The 20,407-nt window shown below is 46.1% G+C and overlaps 1 protein-coding gene across 1 annotated transcript in view; it reads right to left on the bottom strand.

Moving 5' to 3' along the window:
• The window catches only part of LOC144668280 (A disintegrin and metalloproteinase with thrombospondin motifs 7-like), a 171,734-nt gene that overhangs the window by 10,011 nt on the left and 141,316 nt on the right, over nucleotides 1-20,407 (bottom strand). The window contains exon 23 of the mRNA XM_078530110.1: nucleotides 18,739-18,898. Coding sequence (XP_078386236.1) covers nucleotides 18,739-18,898 — 160 coding nt within the window. The remainder of the gene's footprint in view (nucleotides 1-18,738; nucleotides 18,899-20,407) is intronic.

Here is a 20,407-nt window from a genome sequence, read left to right as displayed (position 1 = left end):
GAACATTCAGCCCAACTGGTCTTTATGCCCCATATACATCTCCTCCCACTGTCCTTCATCAAAATTCAACAACATATCCTTCTCAATGACCTCTGAAGGGGGCCATCAAACGACTCACTTTTATAACAATCACTTTAACAAGAAGGTGGCCCTTGAAGTATGTAGACTGGACTTTGTAGGGTTACCATGTGTAAACTTCACTGTGAATAGAAACTAGAACACCAGTGTGTTCCAGTGTTGTGGAGAAGGAATCTGGAACGAGGGATCCAAAGCTGGCGCCAAGAGGAAGCTTGACAGGTAAAGTTGTGGAGAGCGGGGCGGGGGAATTAAGTTTTGGTGAAGCCAGGGGAGGGGAGGCCCAATGTTGGTTGTGGGGCACTCCTGCTCCTGCAAGGAAAATAAAATCGCAGGATGACTGCGCTACTAAACTCTTGCCAGAGAGACCAGTTTAGTGAACCTAACAGGGCTTAGTATTTGGGCTTATTTCTGTTGGGTTGAACTGTGTGATGTTAACAAGGAATGCATGAATTCCGGCCAGTCCTGTCTACGTGGGTGGGTAGCGCACAGGAGAGCTGCTTATCTGGGTAAGGGATATCCCAAATGACCCACCCTGGGTGCTTACGGTGACTTGGAACTGCATCGCTTGAAGTTTATGCCCAGCTCCTGGATCTCTTTACTATAACAACAACTTGTATTTATATAGCACCTTTAAGGGACTGAAATGTCCCAAGGCACTTCACAGCAGCATTTTTAAAATTCATTCACGGGATGTGGGCTTTGCTGGCTGGACCAGCATTTATTGCCCATCCCTCATTGCCCTTGAGGGTGGTGGTGAGCTGCCTTCTTGAGCTGCTGCATCCATGTGGTGTAGGTACACCCACAGTGCTATTAGGGAGGGAGTTCCAGGATTTTGACCCAGCGTCAGTGAAGGAACAGCGATATATTTCCAAGTCAGGACGGTGAGTGACTTGGAGATGAACTTCCAGGTGGTGGTGGTATTTCCATCTATCTGCTGCCTTTGTCCTTCTAGATGGTAGTGCTTGTGGGTTTGGGAGGTGCTGTCTAAGGAGCCTTGGTGAATTCCTGCAGTGCATCTTGTAGATGGTACACACGGCTGCTGCTGTGCATCGGTGGTGGAGGGAGTGAATGTTTGTGGATGTGGTGCCAATCAAGCGGGCCGCTTTATCCTGGACAGTGTCAAGCTTCTTGAGCGTTGTGGGAGCTGCACTCATCCAGGCAAGTGGGGAGTATTCCATCAGACTCCTGACCTGTGCCTTGTAGATGGTGGACAGGCTTTGGGGAGTCAGGAGGTGAGTTACTCAATGCAGGATTCCTAGCCTCTGACCTGCTCTTGTAGCCACAGTATTTATATGGCTAGTCCAATTCAGTTTCTGGTCAATAGTAACCCCCAGGATGTTGATAATGGGGGATTCAGTGATGGTAATGCCATTGAACGTCAAGGGGGCGATGGTTAGATTCTCTCTTGTTGGAGATGGTCATTGCCTGGCACTTGTGTAACGTGAATGTTACTTGCCATTTGTCAGTCCAAGCCTGGATATTGGCCAGGTCTTGCTGTATTTGGACATGGACTGCTTCAGTATCTGATATAAAACATAGCATGACATCGAGCCACCAAGGAGATATTTTGTCAGAAGACCAAAAGCTTGGTCAAAGAGGTAGGTTTAAGAAGTGTCTTCAATGAGGAAAGCAAGGTCGAGAGGTGGAGAGGTTAAGGGAGGGGATTCCAGAGCTCAGGGCCCAGGCAGCTGAAGACATGGCCGCCAATGGTGGAGCGACTAGAATTGGGAATGCACAAGAGATCAGAATTAGAGGAGTGCATACATCCCAGGGGTTTGTGGGGTTGGAAGAGATTACAGAGATAGGGATAAGGGGAGGCCATGGAAGGATTTCGAAACAAGGATGAGAATTTTAAAAGCAAGACGTTGCTTGACCGGGAGCCAATGTAGGTCAACGAGCGCAGGATGATATGGGAATGGGTTTTGCTGCAAGTTAAGACACAGGCAGCAGAGTTTTGGATGACCTCAAGCTTACAGAGAGTAGAATGTCGGAGGTGAGGCTGGAGCGTGCTTGAATTGTCAGGTCTAGAGGGAACAAAGGCATGAATGAGGGTTTCAGCACCAGAGGAACTGAGACAGGGTGAAGTCAAATGATCTCGGAGGTGGAAAGGGCAGGCTGGGGTTGAGTGAAGGGTTGAGGGAAAAGCCATTGATAATGTTAAGGGAAAATTGGATAAGAGTAAGAAGAGCATTGGAAAGAGGGGAGGAGCACTGGGTTTAGTGCTCGATTGCTCCAACAATGGGGGAAGGCCGCGGTGTAGTGGTAATGTCGCTGGACTGGTAATCCAGAGTCCTAGGCTAATGCTCTGGGGGACAGGGTTTCAAATGGTGGAATTTGAATTAAATTAATAAAAAATTAATATTAAATGAATAAATCTGGAATTAAAAGCTACTCTAATGGTGACCACAAAACCATTGTTGATTGTTGTAGGAACCCATTTGGTTCACCAATGTCCTTTGCCGAAGGAAATCTGCTGTTCTTAACTGGTCTGGCCTACATGTGACTCCAGACCCACAGTGATGTGGTTGACTCTTAACTGCCCTCTGAGATGGCCCAGCAAGTCACTCAGTTGTATCAAACTGCTACAAAGACTAAAAAAGGGAATGAAACGGGACAGACCATCTGGCATCAACCTAGACACCAGAAAAGACAATGGGACACCCAGCCCAGTCGACCCTGCAAAGTCCTCCTTACTGGCACCTGGGGGTTTTTGCCAAATTTTGGACAGCTGTCCCACAGACCAGTCAAGCAACAGCCAGACATAGTTATACTTACTGAATCAAACAATGTACCAGACATCACCATCACCCTCCCTGGGTATGTCCTGTCCCACCGGCAGGACAGACCCAGCAGAGGTGGCGGCACAGTGGTATACAGTCGGGAGGGAGTTGCCCAGGGAGTCCTCAACATCGGCTCCGGATCCCATGAAGTCTCATTGCATCAGGTCAAACATGGGCAAGGAACCTGCTGCTGATTACCGCGTACCGCCCTCCCTCAGCTGATGAATCAGTACTCCTCCATGTTGAACACTTCTTGGAAGAAGCACTGAGGGTGGCAAGGCCACAGAATATACTCTGGGTGGGGACTTCAATGTCCATCACCAAGAGTGGCTCAGTAGCACCACTAACAACTGAGTTGGCCAAGTCCCAAAGGACATAGCTACTAGACTGGGTCTGCGGCAGGTGGTGAGGGAACCAACAAGAGGGAAAAACATACTTGAACTCATCCTCACCAATCTACCTGTTGCAGATGCATCTGTCCATGACAGTGTTGGTAGGAGTGACCACCACACAGTCCTTGTGGGGACAAAGTCGTGGATTCACATTGAGGATACCCTCCATTGTGTTGTGCGGCACTACCCACCATGCTAAAAGGGATAGATTTCGAACAGATCTAGCAACTCAAAACTGGGCAACCATGGGACGCTGTGGGCCATCAGCAGGAGCACAAACATACACAACCACCTCATGGCCCGGCATATCCCCCACTCTACTATTACCACCAAACCAGGGGATCAACCTTGGTTTAATGAAGAGTGCAGGAGGGCATGTCAGGAGCAGCACCAGGCATACCTAAACATGAGGTGTCAACCTGGTGAAGCCAAAATTCAGGACTACTTGCGTGCCAAACAGTGTAAGCAGCATGCAATAGACAGAGCTAAGTGATCCCACAACCAACAGATCAGGTCTAAGCTCTGCAGTCCTGCCACATCCAGTTGTGAATGATGGTGGACAATTAAACAACTTACTGGAGGAGGAGGCTCCACAAATATCCCAATGCCCAATGATGGGGGAGCCCAGTATGTCAGTGCTAAAGACAAGGCTGAAGCATTTGCAACAATCTTCAGCCAGAAGTGCCGAGTGGATGATCCATCTTGGCCCCCTCTGGAGATCCCCAGCATCACAGATGCCAGCCTTCAGCCAATTTGATTCTCTCCACATGATATCAAGAAATGACTGAACGTACTGGATATGGCAAACGCCACGGGCACTGATATCATTCCAGCAATAGTACTGAAGACTTGTGCTCCAGAACTTGCTGTGCCCCTAGTGCTTGGCTAGTGCAGCTACAACACTGTCATGCCGGCTATGTGGAAAATTGCCCAGGTATGTCCTGTCCACAAAAAGCAGGACAAATCCAACCCGGCCAATTACCACCCCATCAGTCTACTCTCGGTCATCAGTAAAGTGATGGAAGGGTTCGTTGACAATATTATCAAACGGCACTTGCTCAGCAATAACCTAATCACTGATGCTCAGTTTGGGTTCCGCTAGGGCCACTCAGCTCCTAACCTCATTACAGCCTTGGTCCCAACATGGACAAAAGAGCTGAACTCAAGGAGTGAGGTGAGAGTGACTGCCCTTGACATCAAGGCAGCATTTGACCGAGTGTGGCATCAAGGAGCCCTAGCAAAACTGGAGTCAATGGGAATCAGGGGGAAAACTCTCCTGCTGGTTGGAGTCATTCCTAGCACAAGGGAAAATGGTTGTGTTTGTTGGAGGCCAATCATCATAGTCCCAGGACATCACTGCAGGAGTTCCTCAGGGTAGTGTCCTAGGCCCAACCAGCTTCAGCTGCTTCATCAATGACCTTGCTTCCATTGTAAGGTCAGAAGTGGGGATGTTCGCTGATGATTGCACAATGTTCAGCGCCATTCGTGACTCCTCAGATACTGTGGTTACAAGAGCAGGTCAGAGCTGGGAATTCTGTGCAGAGTAACCCATCTCCTAACTCCCCAAAGCCTGTCCACCATCTACAAGGTATAAGTCAGGAGTATAATGAAATACTCTCCCCTTGCCTGGGATAGTGCAGTACCAACAACACTCAAGAAACTTGACACCATCGAGGACAAATCGGCCTGCTTGATTGGCACCTCATCCACCACCTTAAACATTCACTCCCTCCACTATTGGCACACAGTAGCAGCAGTGTGTACCATCTACAAGATGCATTGCAGCAACTCACCAAGGCTCCTTCTATAATAACTTCCAAATACATGACCTCTAACACCTAGAAGGATAAGGGCAGCAGATAGATGGGAACACCACCACCTGCAAGTCCCCCTCCAAGTCCCATACCATCCTGACTTGGAAATATATCGCTGTTCTTTCACTGTCGCTGGGTCAAAACCCTGGAACTCCCTCCCTAACAGCACTGTGGGTGTACCTACACCACATGGACTGCAGCGGTTCAAGAAGGAAACTCACCACCACCTTCTCAAGGGCAATTAGGGATGGGTAATAAATCTGACCTAGCCAGCGACACCCACATCCCATAAAATTAATTTAAAAAGCAAAGAGCTAGCACAGTCATAACGGTTGAGTGGCCTCTTTCTGTGCTGTGAATCTCGATGATTCTCCACTATTCCCAGTGCAGTCTCAACCACAGTATCTCCATAAGAATAAAACAATATGATTTTGCTGCCACACCAGTGGTTTCATACTTGCAAAATTTGGGGGTAAATTAATTCACTTTGTTTTCAGTGTTTCTCTTTCTGTAAAAACTTAATCATTCCAGCAGAGAGGAGCGGATACAGTAATAGAGGGGGAGGTTGCCACTGGACCTATTCCTGGTGATTTCATCACACAACTTCCTGCTTCCAACTGCCTCAGCCACTCAAAGAGCCTTTTATCCCATCATCCCCAGTATTTTTTTTATCATAAACGAAACTCTGAAAAGAAACTGACAAAACCCCGTGTCATTTTATTTTAATGTCGCTATGATTTTTCTCCCAGGTTTTTTTTGCTTACACAGCGGCTCAGGTTAATCTTTAGTCATTGGTGACTCCTGGAGAAATTGGCAGCTCCAGTGGGAGTCTGGGTGGGGGAGGGCAGAGGGGTCTCGGGTGGAGGAGGGGGGTTTGCCGGCTGATAGAAAGCATTGGTTTGAGTCGCAAAGGCCATCGTCAGGACTTCAAGCATCAGTGGATGAAACGAGCTGCCAATGTACATTAGTCAGATTCTTGCACACAATGTGGGTCAATCATCTCCTGATAAAAGGCAAGGTTTTCAAGAGCCGTTGATGCTGGCAGACATGGCTTCAGAATACAAGGCCTGCCTATTTTTGCTTTCTCTCCTCCTGCTGATTACCATAAATAAACAATGTCATCTGTGTTGGAAAGGTCACAGCAGCCAAACAATAAACTAAGAAAGCTAAAACTAAAACTAAAGCTGTTTTCTAATAACTTGCATTGGCAGCTCCCCAACTTTCCTTCCACCATACAGCTTCCAACTCAATTACTCAAAACTAAAGGCAATTTAAAATATTCCACTTCCCTTCCCCCCTACCCCCCCACCACCCCTCTCTCCAATTTACCCGAGTGAGCTCTACTGGAATGATCTGGTTTCTAAGGCTTCAGATTGACACAATGTGATCCCTGTTCTCACAGAATCTCGAAGACTCTTATCTCCATTCTTGTTCCAAAAGGCACCCTGCCTACTCACACGGTCAGCAATGGATTTAATTCGGACTTACTTACACGGACTCAGACATCAAAGGCAATTAGTTCCTCACACCACCATCATCTGATGAAAACACGAGCCGGAGTTCAGATGTTTTTCACTTCACAATTGCAAGTTTTCACTTTCTTCCCTCTGCCCAATAATGTTGTGCACGGGAGTTTTTGGATCTTTAAACCCTGTCAGGACACACTCACCACCTATTTCTCTCAGGTTTTTAATCCACTCCTACCATCTTAAATCATTTGCCTGGCGGTTTACCTATTGACTGGTGCTTGTTAATCCCATGTATAGGGGTGTAATCCGAAGCATTTGAACTCCCTGCAGATGTGTCAAAAATCTCTGTGAGTGACCTTTACCTTTTCCATTGATAAATAAAAGGACCACATCCCTACGTTACCAGGGCAACAGAACACTGCTAGCAACAGGAAGTAGCAGCATCACTGGAGCGTGCTATTGACCAGGATGTTAGCATCAATTGGATAGATCTTTGACTGGGAAGAGGGCTGGAGATTATGGTGATGTGAATAGACAGAGATGATCAGAATACTTCATGGACACAATAGTCTTCTGTGTCAGAAAGGCACGTGGGGGGAAGACAAGCTTCAATAGGTCAACAATCTGGAGTTTTGTTGAATTATCTTTGGGAATCAGGGAGAATATATACAAACCTTTCATTCAGAAGATCAAATGGGTGGGATAGAGTTCACAAGAAGGGGAATTGTACATGTAATAGAGAATCATTTTCACTAAAGCACTCACTAGACTATTGATGGGATTAAATTGGCTCCCATTTTACACCCTTGGCCAATTTACTGACTATTGGCCTTGATGTCCCAATAATATAAAAAGATAAAGGATCAATGGAGAGGGTGCAATAAAGATTTGCAAACATGTAACTAGAATGTCAGGAAAGAATGAACAGCTTGGATCTCTACTCTCTTGAAGAGAGAAGGCAGAAGAGTATCCTAATAGAAATCTTTAAAATTATGGAAAGTTTTGATAGAACAGATGACGAGATTGTAATTAAGCCTATTCACTTACTCAAAGTTAAAATTGAGACCTTTAGAGAGAATGTTTCCACTTTTGGGGAACAGCAAATCCAGAGGCCCCAGGAAATCCAATTGGGAATTCAAATGAAACTTCTTTCCCCCGAGAGGGGTAAAAATATGGAACTTCCTATGACATGGAGTGGTTGAGGTGAATAGTACAGATGTATTTAAGGGGAGGCTAGATAAAGATATGAGAGAGAAGGGAATAGAGGGTTATGCTGATAGAGTGAGAGAAGGAAGGATGGGAGGATGAGCCAATGGAGAATAAATACTGACATGGACTGGTTGGGCTGAATGGCCTGTTTCTATGCTGTATATCCTGTGTAATTCAAGGTGTAAAACATGCTCCTGATCCAATCCCATCAGTTTCTAACAGGTGGGTTAGTTTAAACTTAATCCCATGATCTGGGGATGGAGCTGGCTCGAGGGGCCAAATGGCCTTTTCAAGTTATGTGTTTCCTTGTACTCTATTCACTTTGAAGAGAAACATATGTTTACACATCGAACATTTGAAGATTGGTTCTGACAAACAAGCCCTTGACCATTTTTCAAAAACCGACCAATTATGTTATAAACAGCCTCCAGGTTGCAATCTGATTGAGTGCTGCATTGTTCAATGATTAGCCAAGCTTCACGACATCAAAACATTCAGATGTTACACTATTGAGTCATCTTTGTTGGATGAATGCAGCAGCTGACTATATCTGTGCATTATCATTTCAGATTCAAACTGATCCAAATTAAATCAAATCACATGCACAGGCCTTTGAGGTATGACACTGCTTTTAAAACTTTCGATTTCAATGTTTAATCTCATCACCAATGAGGCATTTCATTATCTCGCACCTTCCATCCTTCTGGGAATCTGTGATTCAAACACCAACTTGCATTTATATAGCATGTTTAACGCAGTAAAATGTCCCAAGGTGCTTCACAGAAGCGTTACAAACATTTAACAGTGAACTGCATAAAGATATGTGGAGACTGATGACCAAAAGCTCGGTCAAAGAGGTAGGTCTTAAGGATCACCTTAAAAGAGGACAGCTAGGTAGTGAGGCAGAGGGGTTAAAAGAGGGAATTCCAGAGCTTAGGGCTCAGGAACTTGATGGCATAGCCACCACCTGTGGAGTTATTAAAAACAGGGGATGCATATGAGGCCAGAATTAGAGAAGTGTCGATATCTCGGAGGGTTGTATGATTGGAGGAGATTATCAAGATAGACCATAAGACATAGGAGCAGAAATTAGGCCATTCGGCCCATCGAGTCTGCTCTGCCATTCAATCATAGCTAATAAGTTTCTCAACCCCATTCTTCCGCCTTCTCCCCGTAACCTTTGCTCCCCTTACCAATCATTAACCTATCTATCTCGGTCTTAAATACACTCAATGACGCCTCCTCAGCCTTCTGTGGCAATGAATTCCATAGATTCACCACTCTCTGGCTAAAGATGTTTCTCCTCATCTCTGTTCTAAAAGGTCTTCCCTTTACTCTGAGGCTGTGCCCTCAGGTCCTAGTCTCTCCTACTAATGGAAACATCTTCCCCACGTCCACTCTATCCAGGACTTTCAGTATTCTGTAAGTTTCAATCAGATCCCCCCTCATCCTTCTAAACTCCATCGAGTATAGACCCAGAGTCCTCAAACGTTCCTCATATGTTAAGCCTTTCATTCCTGGGATCGTTCTTGTGAACCTCCTCTGGAACCTCTCCAGGGCCAGCACATCCTTCCTGAGATACGGGGCCCAAAATTGCTCACAATATTCTAAATGTGGTCTGACCAGAGCCTTATAAAGCCTCAGCAGCACATCCCTGCTTTTATATTCTAGTCCTCTCGAAATAAATGCCAACATTGCATTTGCCTTCCTAACTACCGACTCAACCTGCAAGTTAATCTTAAGAGAATCCGGGACTAGGGATAGGGAGGGGTGAGGCCATGGAGAGATTTGAAAATGAGGAGGAGAATTTAAAAATCAAAGGGTTGGTGGACCGGGAAGCTAGTTTAGGCCAGCGAGCACAGGGGTAATGGGTGAACGGGATTGGATGAGCTCAGTTTTATGGAGGGTGAAGGTGGGATACTGGCCACACTGGAGTAGTTGAGTTTGGAGGTAACAAAGGCAATGATGAGGGTTTCAGCAGCAGATGAGCTGAGGCACCAGAAAACATCAAAAATCTCAGAAGAATTGTGCTCTTCGAATCTGATTCCTGCCTAAGGACTCAACTATGGTAACATGTAACTCTATCAATAAAAAGAACGAAGCCACACATGATGAGGATACATTTCAGCTGCAGCTCCTTTTGGTAGATTGTTTGATTTATTACATGGCTTGTTTGCCACAGAAAAATTGACTTTAATTGTCAGTTAAGTTAACTGAATCGTCTAAAATTACACAGCAGCTGGGCCAGGGCAGTGGCCAAATGCCACTTTGGATAACTTTCTTGCCCATTAAAGCTTAACTGAAAATGCTGGGAGCCGTCTACTAGGAACAATACAGTCGTTACTGCTGTGTAGATACAGTTTCTGATAATTAGCCTCAGTAAGGACAACAAAAGAGGGAACTGTTTCTTTGAACTAAAGAGGTAAATGTCACGGATAACTAATGGCTCAAAGGCTCATTCACCCTTATCGTTTCAAGGCTGTAAATGAATACAGGGATAAAATCAGTGTGTTGGGGGCTTTAGCATCTGCTAATGAACTGTCTATCTTTATGCAGGATTCTTCCTGGAGGGAAACTGTCTTGTTTATCTCATTCCACTTCAGATAACATCGTGCTTGCAGAGTGCTGGCACCAGGAGCAGGCCAGGGGACCATTAAAGGACAGTTGGAGTGAAGCAGCATCACCCAGAATTCACCCTTATTTAAGGCTCAGTTACAACCCTGCAGCACCACGGCTGAAACAGAAATCTGTCCATTTATGTTGGCAAATTAAGAGAAGTTTCTTCTCTTGGAGGGTCTTTAATCTTTGGAATTCTCTACCCCAGGAAGCAATGGAGGCTGGTTATTGAATATACAGATTTGTGTTCTGTAAGGGATTCCGGGGATATGGAGGGCTGGCATACATGCGGAGTTAAGGCTACAATCAGATCAGCCATGATCTTATTGAACGACGGAGCATGTTCGAGGGGCTGAATGGCCTACTCCTGCTCCCAATTATTACGTTCTTATGTTCTAATGAATGCTTCAAGCAAGATCACATCCATTGCTCTATATTTACTCCACACATTATTTTCAGCAACCATTTTCTTAGAATTAATTACATAACTTTCCTCAATCTTTAGCCTTTTAAAGACCATGGATTGCACAGCAACTTGTATCCTTGCAACCAAAATCATTTTAATCTTTCCTAAAGAATTGAAAATTGGATGTTACTCTTCAAGTGCTTTAAAAGATGTTTCAGTTATCTTTCATTGTCAAACGGAGCTCCTTCCAGCCCCCATGGGACAACTTCGAAGGAAGAAGAGCAGAGGTTCCTCCCCCCCTCTCCCACTCATGTGTCCTGGACAATATTCATCCCATCAGTTGATATCACAAAAACAGATGATCTGATCTTTATCACATTGCTGTTTGTGGGAGCTTGCTGTGGATACATCAGCTGCCAGGTTTCCTACATTGCAATAGTGCCTACACTTCAAAAGCACTTTATTGATTGTAAAGCACTTTGGAATCCCTTGTGAAGGGCACTATAGCAATGCAAGGTTTTACTTTATTTATATTGGTGTTTATTAGCAGAGATAGTTGTGTAGCGGTAATGTCACTGGACTAGTATTCCAGAGGCTCATGCCCTGGGCACAAGGATTCAAATCCTACCATGGCAGCTGGTGGAACTTAAATTCAATTAATAGAAGTCTCAGTATGGTGACCATAAAACCATGAACGTCATAACCCATTTGGTTCACTAATGTCCTTTAGGGAGGGAAATCTGCTGTCCCACCCTGGTCTGGCCTACAGGTGATTGCAGACCCACAGCAATGTGGTTGCCTCTTAATTCCCTTCTGAAATGGCCCAGCAAGTCACTCAGTTCAAGGGCAATTAAGGATGAGAAACAAACCCAGCGACACTCACGTCCCCAAGAATTAAAAAACAGCTCAAAAAGTCAAAGGTTCCAACTAAAACCCCTTATTCAGTAAGGTCATGACTTTGTGTTTTTATCTGTCTGTTGTTGACCTGTTTGTAGCACTTCAGACAGAGAGAATGACAATTCAGCCTCCCTCTGCTCAGTTGCTTTAAGATAAAGAACTCTCTTGAGGGCTGATAAAAGTTTGTTGGGTCCTTCATCATCACATTATCTGCAGCTGCTTCAAACTAAGTTGCTCCTAATCAAACAGCCACTTAAGGAGGCTCCTTCTAAATCCATCTGAGCAGCAATTCAATTCTAATGGCTGTTTGATAGGTTGAAGGTGACTGAATATTTTACAATCAGGCATCACAAACTCTTCATTTTCTTGAGGTCTGGAGCCTGATCATGGAGTTTGATGTGTGCAAAAGTGAGGAATGAGGAGTGTAGAGTGAATGGAGCGTAGTGTGGGGAGTGAATGGAGCGTAGTGTGGGGAGTGAATGGAGCGTAGTGTGGGGAGCGGGTGGAGCGTAGTGTGGGGAGCGAGTGGAGCGTAGTGTGGGGAGCGAGTGGAGCGTAGTGTGGGGAGTGGGTGGAGCGTAGTGTGGGGAGCGAGTGGAGCGTAGTGTGGGGAGCGGGTGGGGCGTAGTGTGGGGAGCGGGTGGGGCGTAGTGTGGGGAGCGGGTGGAGCGTAGTGTGGGGAGCGAGTGGAGCGTAGTGTGGGGAGCGAGTGGAGCGTAGTGTGGGGAGCGAGTGGAGCGTAGTGTGGGGAGCGTAGTGTGGGGAGCGGGTAGAGCGTAGTGTGGGGAGCGGGTGGAGCGTAGTGTGGGGAGCGGGTGGAGCATAGTGTGGGGAGCGGGTGGAGCGTAGTGTGGGGAGCGAGTGGATCGTAGTGGGGGGAGTGAATGTTGCCTCTGCAGCAGCCAGGGTCAAGGAATCATCCACTTTTCAGCTTTTCTTTTAAAAGTTCCTTCCCCTATCCCCCCTCATTTTAACATGTTTTATTTGCTGTGCTCTGTACAGGCAGGGTCTGCTATTGTCTATAATCCTCAGTGGGTTTTGCTGTTCTTTAATAGTGTGCAGACAGACTGTCCAATCCACATGGATGTGCAATTCCTCTCTGCAATGCAATATGATAAAACACGAGGTCTGTACTTCAGACCCTGATACAATAAGCCTCCAGTTCAAATAACTCAGGGCATCTCCACAGCCTGGCATTCATCACTCACTGCATTTTCACAGCAAAATAAAAGCAAAGCTTTACAGCTGGTCAAAATGAGGACCCGGAGAAAACCGAGGGCAGTGAATCTGGCACCTTAGCCCACTGTCTTCCTCTGAAGCGTACGCGGCAGAGACTGTCATGCCAGAGTGGGGCTCCTGAACCATACCAGGCGGTGTGCTAAACACAGGGTTGATCACCAAGGCGCAAACCATCATCCCAGGAGATAATAGTCTGTCCAGAATACATTATCCCATTGCAGTTTATGGGAGCTTGCTGTGTGGGAACTGGCTGCCATGTTTCTCTACACACACATTGCATAGGGGATGGGCAACACTTACATGAGGTGGGGAGTGTTTATTCCTGTATTTGTAGGTGTCAGCTGTGGCTCAGTTCATAGCACCCTCGCCTTTGAATCAGAGGGTTGTGGGTTCATGTCCCACTCCCGGAAAACCAAGAACTGTGATTGTACTCGAAAGAGTTGCAATCTGTGACTGTTGATAACTCGAAAGAGTTTCAGCAGCAAATGGGTAGACCCTCTCACACCTGTGAAGAGTTTGGTTTGACCATCAGCATCAGGAAGACAAATGTCAAGGTCCAGGATGTTGTCATTTATCAGCATTGACAATGTAATGCTGGAGGTTGTTGATGGCTTCACATATCTAGTCTCCACAATCACCAGCAGTCTGTCACTTGATGCTGAAATCAGCACATACATTGCAAAAGCTGCAGCAATTAAGAGAGTGTGGAATAACAGCAGCTCGACTGAGAACACCAAACTGTAAGTCTAACAAGTGTTTGTCCTCAGCATTCTCCTCTGCAGTGGTGAGACCTGGACAACATATATGAGGCAGAAGAAAAAGCTGAACACTTTCTACCTCTGCCGTCTCAGGCGTATCCTTGACATCTGACAAGGTCAGCAACTCAGGTCCTGGCGCGTGCTAATTCTATCACATACAGTTAGTGCTAAACCAATAACATCTATGCTGGCTCAGCCACATTCATCAGATAGACAATGGCTGTATACTCAAAGACCTTCTGTACAGTGAATTGGCCTCTGGGTCATGACCTGTTGGGTGTCCATACCTTCTCTGTATGGACACTTGCAGGCGAGATATTCTGGGAGACAGTTGCCGACGTCCATGACCACTGGAAGCTAACTGAGGGGAATTGGGAGAGGCGAGCAGAACTGAAATGCTCAGCTGGCCGAGAAGAGGATCCATAGAAAACAAAGGCCAGTAAATCCTGCACCATCTCAGCCGACTGTCCTCCTTTGCAACAAATGCAGCAGAGACAGCATGCCAGAGTGGGGCTCCTCAGCTACACCAGGCGATGCTTAACACAGAGATAACCACCAAGACACAAACCATTGCTTCAAGAGATGGAAGGTTGCCAGTACATTATCCCATTGCTATTTGTGGGAGCTTGCTGTGTATCCTTACAACACTTCAAAAGTCAATCATTACTACTGGGGATGCAATGGCTCAGTGGTATTGTCACTGGACTAGTAATCCAGAGACCCAGGGTAGTGCTCTGGGGACCTGTGTTCAAATCCCACCACGGCAGATGGTGGAATTTGAATTCGATAAAAATCTGGAATATTAAGACCATGAAACAATTGTTGTAAAAACCCACCCTTTAGGGAAGGAAATCTGCTGTCCTTGTCTGGCTGACATGTGAAATGTGGTTGACTCCTAAATGCTCTCTGAATAAGGGCAATTAGGGATGGTAATAAATGCTGGCCTAGCCAGCAATGCCCACATTCAATGAATAAAAAAATTAGTTGTAAAACACATCTTGAGGTCATGAAAGGCACTATATCATAGAACAGTGCAGTAGAGAAGAAGGCCATTCGGCTCATTAAGTCTATACTGGTCTTTTCAAAGATCAATCCAATTAGTCCCACTTGCCTGCAGTTTCCCCATAACCTCTCTTTCATGTACTTAATAAATCTCCTTAAATCTGTGCCCTCAGGTTATCAATTCTTCAGCCACTAAAAACAATTTCTCTTTATTTACTCTGTCAGAACCTTCCATGAATTTAAACGCCTCTACTCAATCTCCTCATAGACTTCTCTGCTCTACAGAAAGACAAATTATTTTATTTAGCAGGATGTCCAAAAATACCGAGCCGCTGCACCCCCAGCATTGCGCCCTCCCCCCCACCCCCACCACTGCCTCTTGCTGCTGTCTCTCCAAGGCCACAGCTGCATTGCTTCATTCTGGATGCACAGTTTATTGACCTGCCATCACATTGACCTGTGCTTGTCTTCTGTTGTTTCTAGTTGCTCCATCGTGAGTAAATTGAAACCATTTGTCTGTAGCATCCGGACAGGGCAGTGAGGCGAGCACACTCGGGTTATTTGCAGTGGGCTTCGACTGCCTCGTTTGCACAAATACCCAGTTTGTGTGGTGACAGATCTACCCTCCCGTCTGCTCCTAGTCTGCTCTCGTTCAATTCTTTTCACAAATGCTCCTCAGCCTGATTTATACCCGACGGTGCATAACCCAGAGCATTTCCTGGGATTAGATATGGACGGGGCTGATGTTTGTGGGATGGACAACAGCTTGTTTATTTAATTCCTACTTAAATAATTATTTACTAAGCAATATCTTGACAATTCTGACCTCTTGTACTAAGAAATACTAAAGGAGGTCTGTGTATGGAACTGCCTGTAATATTTATAGGTTAATCTGTAATGAGTGACTCTGTGCAGTGTTAAAGTAAAGCCAGGCACTAACAAAATGAAGAACTTGCCTATATTAATGACACCCAGTTGACCTCCTGGTCCGAATGCACAATTCTTGCGATGACTTTAAATTAAATTTGCTACCAACTAAAGTCTATCCACACATGGCAGATATGATTTCTTAATGACATGGTTTAAACTATAGAAGAGTAGGAATAGGATATTGGGCAGCTCTTCTTTTCCCAGAGAGCAGTGAGGCTCTGGAGTGTGTTGCCGGTTGGTCTAGCGGGTGTTGACTCTGTCTTTCAAGGGGAGCTCGAGCAGTTCCTGGCTCGGACAGAGATCGCATCAGATAGAAGGTCAGTGTGGTTATCGGTAACGCTTGGTCTATCTGGTCTCCTGAGGGGGGTCGGACAGGAATTCGCCAGTGAGGATTTTATCGGCCGTGAGTTTTTTTCTCTGTTCTTCTCGTCTCTCACAGGAGATTACTTGGCTGTCGGACGGGTGGGGGTGAAGCGGAGGTGGATGGGGTGCAGGGGGAGGAGGGACCTGGGATATGCCTGGTGAGGTGCTGACTTGATGGATCAACTGGTCTTTTCCTACCTGCCAGTTTTGTATATTTATCACTGTTCGCTATCAGCTTCACTCTAAATCTGAGGAATTCAAGCCCTGCTCTAGATACTTGAGCATAAAATCCAGACTGGCAATTCGATACAGTACTGAAGGAGTGCTGTACTATCAGAGGTGGTGTCTTTCAGGTGAGACATTAAACCAGAACCTGTCTGCCAGTTCAGGTAGTCAAGATCCCATAAATCTGGGGGCTCTCATGGTCAACATTCATCCCTCTAACAACCCTATCAGAAAAACACATACTGACTGATAATTTACCTTGCTGTTGTTTGTGGGAGCTTGCCGTGCACAAGAAGTCTCAGGATAAGGGATCAGACATTTAGGACTGAGATGAGGAGAAATTTCTTCACTGAGGGTTACGAATCTTTGGAATTCTCTGTGTTTGCTCAGTTGTTGAGTATATTCAAGACAGACATTGATAGATTTTGGATAGTGAGGAAATCAAAGGATATGGGGATCAGGCAGGAATGTGGAGTTGTTCTGCTGTGATCGCTATAGTGCATGAATCCCAAAGGATACAATGCAGGTACAGCAAGTAATTAGGAAAGCTAATAGAATGGTATCATTTATTGCATGTGGAATTGAATGCAAAAGTAGGGAGGTTATGCTTCAGTTGTACAGGGAGACCGCATTTGGAGTACTGTGTACAGTATTGGGCACCTTATCTAAGGATGTAAATGCGTTGGAAGCAGTTCAGAGGTTTCTAGACTAATACTTGGAATGGGCGAGTTGTCTTATGAGGAAAGGTTGGACAGGTTAGGCTTGTATCCGCTGGACTTTAGAAGAGTAAGAGGTGGCCTGATTGAAACATATAAGGTCCTGAGGGGTCTTGACAGGGTGGATGTGGAGAGGATATTTCCTCTTGTGGGAGAATCTAGAACTAGGGGTCACTGTTTAAAAATAAGGGGTCGCCCATTTAAAATGGAGATGAGATGAAATTTCTTCACTCAGAGGGTTGAGAGTTTGTGGAACTCTCTTCCTGAAAAGGTGGTGGAAGTAGAGTCTTTGATTATTTTTAAGGCAGAGGTGGATAGATTCTTGGTAGGTTGGATGCAGATTTCAGGTTGCTATCAGCCATTATCTTATTAAATGGGGCTGAATTTATTTGTTCATGGTCAGCATTTATTGCCCTTGGTCAGAGGCATTTAAGAGTCAACCACATTGCTATGTGGAGTCACATGTAGACCAGACTAAAGGACATTAGTGAACCAGATCAACAATGGCTCAGTTAATAAGACTTATGTTGAATTCAATGCTGTGGTGGGATTTGAACCCGGGTCCCCAGAACATTACCCTGGGTCTCAGAAATACCAGCCCAGTGACGATACCACTATGCCAGTACCTCACACTAGCCTACTCCTGCTCCTTGTTTGTACGTTCGTATGGAGTTGAGGTAGAAAATTAACCATGATCTTATTGAATGGTACAGCAGGCTCGAGAGGCTGAATGGCCTCCTGCTGCTCCAATTTCTTATGTTCTTATAAATAGGCTGCTGTGCTGCGTACATATGTTATATTTCAATTTAAATTCTCATACCTAACATTTATAATGGTAGCTATCTATGTAAACTTGTCACGCTGTAATAGCACCCTCCTGTCAGTGGTATTAATGAAGTGTTTCTAAGTGAGAGGGGGAATGAAGGGTGTAATTACTATGTGACAAGTTTATACATAGGTAGCTTTGATTATAAATGTTGACATAGGAAATTATAATGGACGAAGTTGACAAGATGTGCAGGCTTGGAAGCAGGCAAAATTGTGAATAATTAGAGGTGTTATATGAGTGGATTGGGATAGCTGTGATTTGACAGCATCCTTTCATTCCAGCAGCTGAATTTGGAGGAGAGTTTTATTCTCTCTGACGGGTCCCACATGAAGCCAGGTTTGAGGCAGCTTCAGCCCAGTTGTCTCAGATCCACAATACAAAGTTGCTTCTGTACGTGTATGTCTCAGTGCCACCCCTATTCATACTGTACAAGCGGACCATCCGTGCAAGGGGATGATCATCTCTGCCATACACCGCCTCTTGCTCAGAGATCTTTTTCTGATACCTGGTTTGATAAAGGTAGGTTTACTGAGCCGTGACAGACTTGCCAGCATGGATTTTGGTATTTTTTTCTATTTATAGTCCCCTGCACGAGAGTTCCCTCATTGAGCGAGCTGAGTACATCATCCAGGCTGACACATCAATGCAGTACTGAGGGAGTACCGCACTCTCAAAGGTGCCTCCTTTCGAATGAGATGTTAAACTGAGGCCTTCTCTGCCCTCACAGGTGGATGTAAAGGATCCCACAGCACTTCTTCAAAGAAGAGCAGGGGAGTTCTCCTCGTTGTCCTGGACCAACTTCAACCAACGTTACTAAAAGCAAATGAGCTGCACATTTATCTCGTTGCTACTTGTAGGAGCTTGCTGCGTGTAAATTGGCTAATGTGTTTCCTAACTTTGCAACAGTGACTACATTCCAAAATACTTCATTGGATGGAAAATGCTTTGGAATGTCCTGAGGTTGTGAAAGGTGCTATAGAATTGCAACTTCCTTTGCCTTTACAGAAAGACTCACTCTGCTCGCTGGTGTCACACTCTTGCAGGTTACATTTCTGTGTGTTCTCAGGCCAGGGCTCATGGTCACACCGGCTGCTGTCCTCCTCAGCCTGACCAGTCACTGTATTTATGCACTTCACCAGACGTCGCTGTATTCCTCCCCCACAACGAACGGTGCACTGCGATAAGACAGCAACATAAAGGGATAAAGGTCAGCTTAGCCTCCCTTCCATTAATTAAACAAATAAAAGCCCTCCCTGGGAATGTGTCAGTATTAACAGGCAGTCCCTGGGAGGAGGTGTCAGTATTGACATGGGTCACTGAGGGGTGTGACAGTATTTACAGGGGTCACTGTGGGGGGTGTCAGTAATTACAGGGGTCACTGGGGGTCAGTATTTACAGTGTTCACTAGGAGGGGTGTGTCAGTATTTACAGGGGTCACTGGGGTCAGTATTTACAGTGTTCACTAGGAGGGGTGTGTCAGTATTTACAGGGGCCACTGGGGGGCTGTCAGTATTTACAGGGGCCACTGGGGGGTGTGTCAGTATTTACAGGGGCCACTGGGGTGTGTGTCAGTATTTACAGGGGTCACTGGGAATGTGTCAGTATTAACAGGCAGTCCCTGGGAGGAGGTGTCAGTATTGACATGGGTCACTGAGGGGTGTGTCAGTATTTACAGGGGTCACTGGGGGGTGTGTCAGTATTTACAGGGGTCACTGGGAATGTGTCAGTATTAACAGGCAGTCCCTGGGAGGAGGTGTCAGTATTGACATGGGTCACTGAGGGGTGTGTCAGTATTTACAGGGGTCACTGGAGGGTGTGTCAGTATTTACAGGGGTCACTGGAGGGTGTGTGTCAGTATTTACAGGGGTCACTGGAGGGTGTGTGTCAGTATTTACAGGGGTCACTGGGGGGCTGTCAGTATTTACAGGGGTCACTGGAGGGTGTGTCAGTATTTACAGGGGTCACTGGAGGGTGTGTCAGTATTTACAGGGGTCACTGCAGGGTGTGTGTCAGTATTTACAGGGGTCACTGGAGGGTGTGTGTCAGTATTTACAGGGGTCACTGGAGGGTGTGTGTCAGTATTTACAGGGGTCACTGGGGGGCTGTCAGTATTTACAGGGGTCACTGGAGGGTGTGTCAGTATTTACAGGGGTCACTGGAGGGTATGTGTCAGTATTTACAGGGGTCACTGGGGGGCTGTCAGTATTTACAGGGGTCACTGGAGGGTGTGTCAGTATTTACAGGGGTCACTGGGGGGGGGGGTGTCAGTATTTACAGGGGTCACTGGGGGGGGGGGGGTGTCAGTATTTACAGGGGTCACTGGGGGGCTGTCAGTATTTACAGGGGTCACTGGGGGGCTGTCAGTATTTACAGGGGTCACCGGGGGGTGTGTCAGTATTTACAGGGGTCACTGGAGGGTGTGTCAGTATTTACAGGGGTCACTGGGGGGCTGTCAGTATTTACAGGGGTCACTGGAGGGTGTGTCAGTATTTACAGGGGTCACTGGGAATGTGTCAGTATTAACAGGGGTCACTGGGGTGTGTGTCAGTATTTACAGGGGTCACTGGGGGGGGGGGGTGTCAGTATTTACAGGGGTCACTGGGGGGCTGTCAGTATTTACAGGGGTCACCGGGGGGTGTGTCAGTATTTACAGGGGTCACTGGAGGGTGTGTCAGTATTTACAG

Source organism: Cetorhinus maximus, chromosome 26 (assembly GCF_964194155.1).
Source record: "Cetorhinus maximus chromosome 26, sCetMax3.hap1.1, whole genome shotgun sequence".
In the NCBI taxonomy this organism is placed as follows: domain Eukaryota; kingdom Metazoa; phylum Chordata; class Chondrichthyes; order Lamniformes; family Cetorhinidae; genus Cetorhinus; species Cetorhinus maximus.
The sequence above is the reverse complement of the archived record's forward strand: the minus strand, read 5'-3'. Positions and strand labels throughout refer to the sequence as shown.